This window comes from Emiliania huxleyi, assembly GCF_000372725.1.
Source record: "Emiliania huxleyi CCMP1516 unplaced genomic scaffold EMIHUscaffold_306, whole genome shotgun sequence".
Taxonomy (NCBI): Eukaryota; Haptophyta; order Isochrysidales; family Noelaerhabdaceae; genus Emiliania; species Emiliania huxleyi.
In genome coordinates, this window is record NW_005199722.1 from 5,618 (window position 1) to 8,724 (window position 3,107).

The following is a 3,107-nucleotide window of genomic DNA, read 5'->3' on the forward strand; positions in this document are numbered from 1 at the left end:
CGACCGCATGATGTCGCTCGAGGCGGGCTTCCACGAGCCGGTCACGTAGCTGCGCGTCGAGGCCGTCACGCCGTAGATGGAGCCTTTCAGCTCGTCGAGCTCGGTGGTGGAGGGAGGCCTCCTGCTTGCGCGTGCGCGGCTTGGACTTGGCCTTGAGCTTCTTGCCCACGTCCACAGCGCAGATCTCGACCTCGACCGTGACCTCCGTCTCGTCCACAAGCAGCTGGCCCAGCCGCTCGATCTGAAAGCGCGCGGTGGACAGCGTGGGCTGGTCGCGGACCTGGAAGAAGAGCGCCTGCTTGCCGCTGAACAGCACCTTGCCCTGCAGGCCGATCTTGACAGAGGTGGGAATCTCGAACCATTCGCGCAGGTACGGCTCGAGGCGGCCGCAATCCTCGGCCGTGACGATGGAGTCCACTCGCAGCTCCGGGGGGCAGCTTGCGAGCAGCGTAATGTCGAAGGTGTCCTCATCGATCGGGTCGTCCTGCTTGATCAAGAAGCGCCACTGGAGCAGGGCCGCCTTGGCGGTAGCCGCCGTCTGCACGCGGGCCACCTTCCTTGCGGCGTTCTTCTGCTCCCGCTTGAGCTGGCGCTCCTCGCGATCATCGCGTTCGCGCTGCATGCGCTCCTCGCGCTCCGCCGAATCGGCCGCGGAGCGGAGGTGCGAAATCGAGGCGGCGCGGCCCCTGCGCGCAGCCTGTCCGGCCGGCGCGCGCATGGTTCCGTAGCCCGTCTAGTGCCTCACTGACCGACTCCAGCGCCACGGTGTACGTGGCCGGTGTGGTACTGGGACTGGGCAGCCTTGGGGCCGGCGGAGACCGCCGTCTAGCGGTCGCACTAGTCTCTTTTCGTTGTTCGACCTGCTTGTTCGACGGTTGTTCGACTATGTTTTGAGCCTTAATTATTAATTAGTGTTTGGGTCTCTGAGGTCGATACTAGCGTCTGTAACTTGCCACAAGCGTGCTTTACAAAAGTCCAGCGGAGCGGGAGTCGCAGAACGGCCGTCCGCGCGCGCTGTGAACAGTGCCATGGTCGAACGTTGTTCGACGACGTCGAACACGTATCACGTAGCGAAAGAGAGACCGACGAGCAGGATCTTGTAAGGACGATCACAGCCCCCCAATGAACACTCCAGTGAGGGTGGGCGAGACGATCGAGGGGTCCCGTACCATGCGGAATCGACCCTACTCGAGTATCCAGTGCTCAAGTGCTCAAGCACACAGGGGAACGGGAAAAGAAAGAAAGAAAGAAAACAGACAACCCAGGGGAACGGGAGCCGATCGAGGGGTCCCGTACCATGCGGCATGCGGAATCGACCCTATCCAGTGCTCAAGTCACAAGAGACAAGTGCTCGAGTGGCGAAATTCTTCTTCCGGGGCGCGTGCGTTTGCTTGTGGTGGTGTGACTGCTCCTGTGGTGCGGGCGACGGCTTCTGGAAGCCGTCGCCCGCGCCTCGCCTGTCGCGTGAATCGTGTCTTGCGACCTTCGAAAATTCTTCCTCTCGCACAACACTGTTGCAGGTAAAATTCTTCCTGTCGCGTCACTCTCAGTCCTGCTGGCGGCCGCACCCATTCTTCTTCCGGCGCGCCGGAAGACTGCGTTGTTGCGTGTCCATCTCCAATGCTGATTCGCCCGCCACTGGTTGCACGGCCGCCACCGCCCGTCGCGCGAAGCTCGGTGCTATGCCGGGATCAGCAGTCGCTCGACCAGCAGGCGCTACTTGGCGACGCGTTTGTAAGCATGATTTATGGGGCTGTCCAGGGAGTGGTCGACGCGATCCTCTCTCCCCTCGCCGATGCCGAGCCGGAGCTCTTCACCTCTACGGAGCGGCTGCCGGGCTCGGCCGCTCAGGGCGCCGCACTCGCTCTCACCTGGGTCGCCGCCGCGCTCCTTCTGCGCCTGTACGACCCGTCGCTCACGCGAGGCGACGCGGCGCAGGCCGGCACCGCCTGTATCGCCACGTGGGCAGGAGCGGTCGCGCTCGCGGAGGGTGGACTGCTCCTCCTCTCCAGCGCCGGGATCGGCCCTGGCCCGCTGGATGTTGCAGAGCTCGGCTTCCTCACGGGGTCGCTGAGCGTGCTCGCGGGCTGGCGATGGATCCTGTGGCGGACGGTCGGTGGAGGCTAACAGGGTCTCGGTCATTTACGCTTTTCCACAACAATCAACATATAATAAGCAGGAAGTGACGCCTCGAGCCGGTCCGATCGGCTCAGCCACTACAACATGTACACACTCGACGAGGAGCACTGAAATCTCTCTCGCGCACACGACGATCCGTGTACCCCGGACGCGCGCGGGGCCCGCGGGCCGCGGGCGTGTGTATAACGTACTGGTCTCAGTGTACTGACGTAGCGGTGTATACCAGGGTATAACGTACACATAAACGCACCACCCCGGGCCCGAAATCGCACAGAGACAGTCACGCAACACGGGGTCCCAGCGTCCCAGGGAAGGCGAGCAAAAACCTTATCACGCGCGCTAGACGCCGACTCGGAGGCCACCCACCGGTCAGGCGCGCAGCCGGAGAGAGAGGGAGGCGCTCAATCGCCGCACGCGGCGAGCGCCTCCAAAACGTACACAGGTTACGCGGTGTCCTTTGCGACAGAATACACACACCGATACGCACCGAAGGTAAGGAATTAATTACTATCAAAATAAGTCGTGCTCGGCAGCCGCTACCGCAGCAGCTTCCGCGGCGTATAGCATTCCCTCTTCGCGTGCCTCAGCATCCTCGACGGCAATAATAGCGTCAATCACAGCCCCACTCTTCCCTTCGCATAGCGGCCACTCTTCGGATCGCTGGTCGAGCGACCCGGGGGATGCCCCGCGCGCCTGACCCAGGCGCGAGAAACGAATCTGCGAGGCGCGGCCGCTCATGCGGCCCGATGGGGAGGAGCGGGGCGGACTACGGGGATCGGCTTCTTACGCAGCCCTTCCTTGCAGCGAGCCCCCCCCCAACCCACCCGCGCTAGGTCTCGGGTTTGACGCATGGGGTCACTCCCGCGAAACTCGTGAACTAGCCGGGGCAGTCGGAGAAGGGGCAACTCCGTGCACTGACGTCCGGCCGTCAGAAACCACGCCTGCTGGATCGCGTCACACCAATCCTC

At 63.2% G+C, this 3,107-nt stretch overlaps 1 protein-coding gene across 1 annotated transcript; it reads left to right on the top strand.

The window, feature by feature from the left end:
* Window positions 1-1,620: 1,620 nt before the first annotated feature.
* EMIHUDRAFT_240302 (hypothetical protein) lies at window positions 1,621-2,127 on the top strand (the record flags this gene model as incomplete). The annotated part of the gene is made up of 1 exon (XM_005774814.1): window positions 1,621-2,127. The coding sequence occupies one exon, from the start codon at window positions 1,621-1,623 to the stop codon at window positions 2,125-2,127; it is 507 nt and encodes a 168-aa protein (XP_005774871.1).
* Window positions 2,128-3,107: the final 980 nt, after the last annotated feature.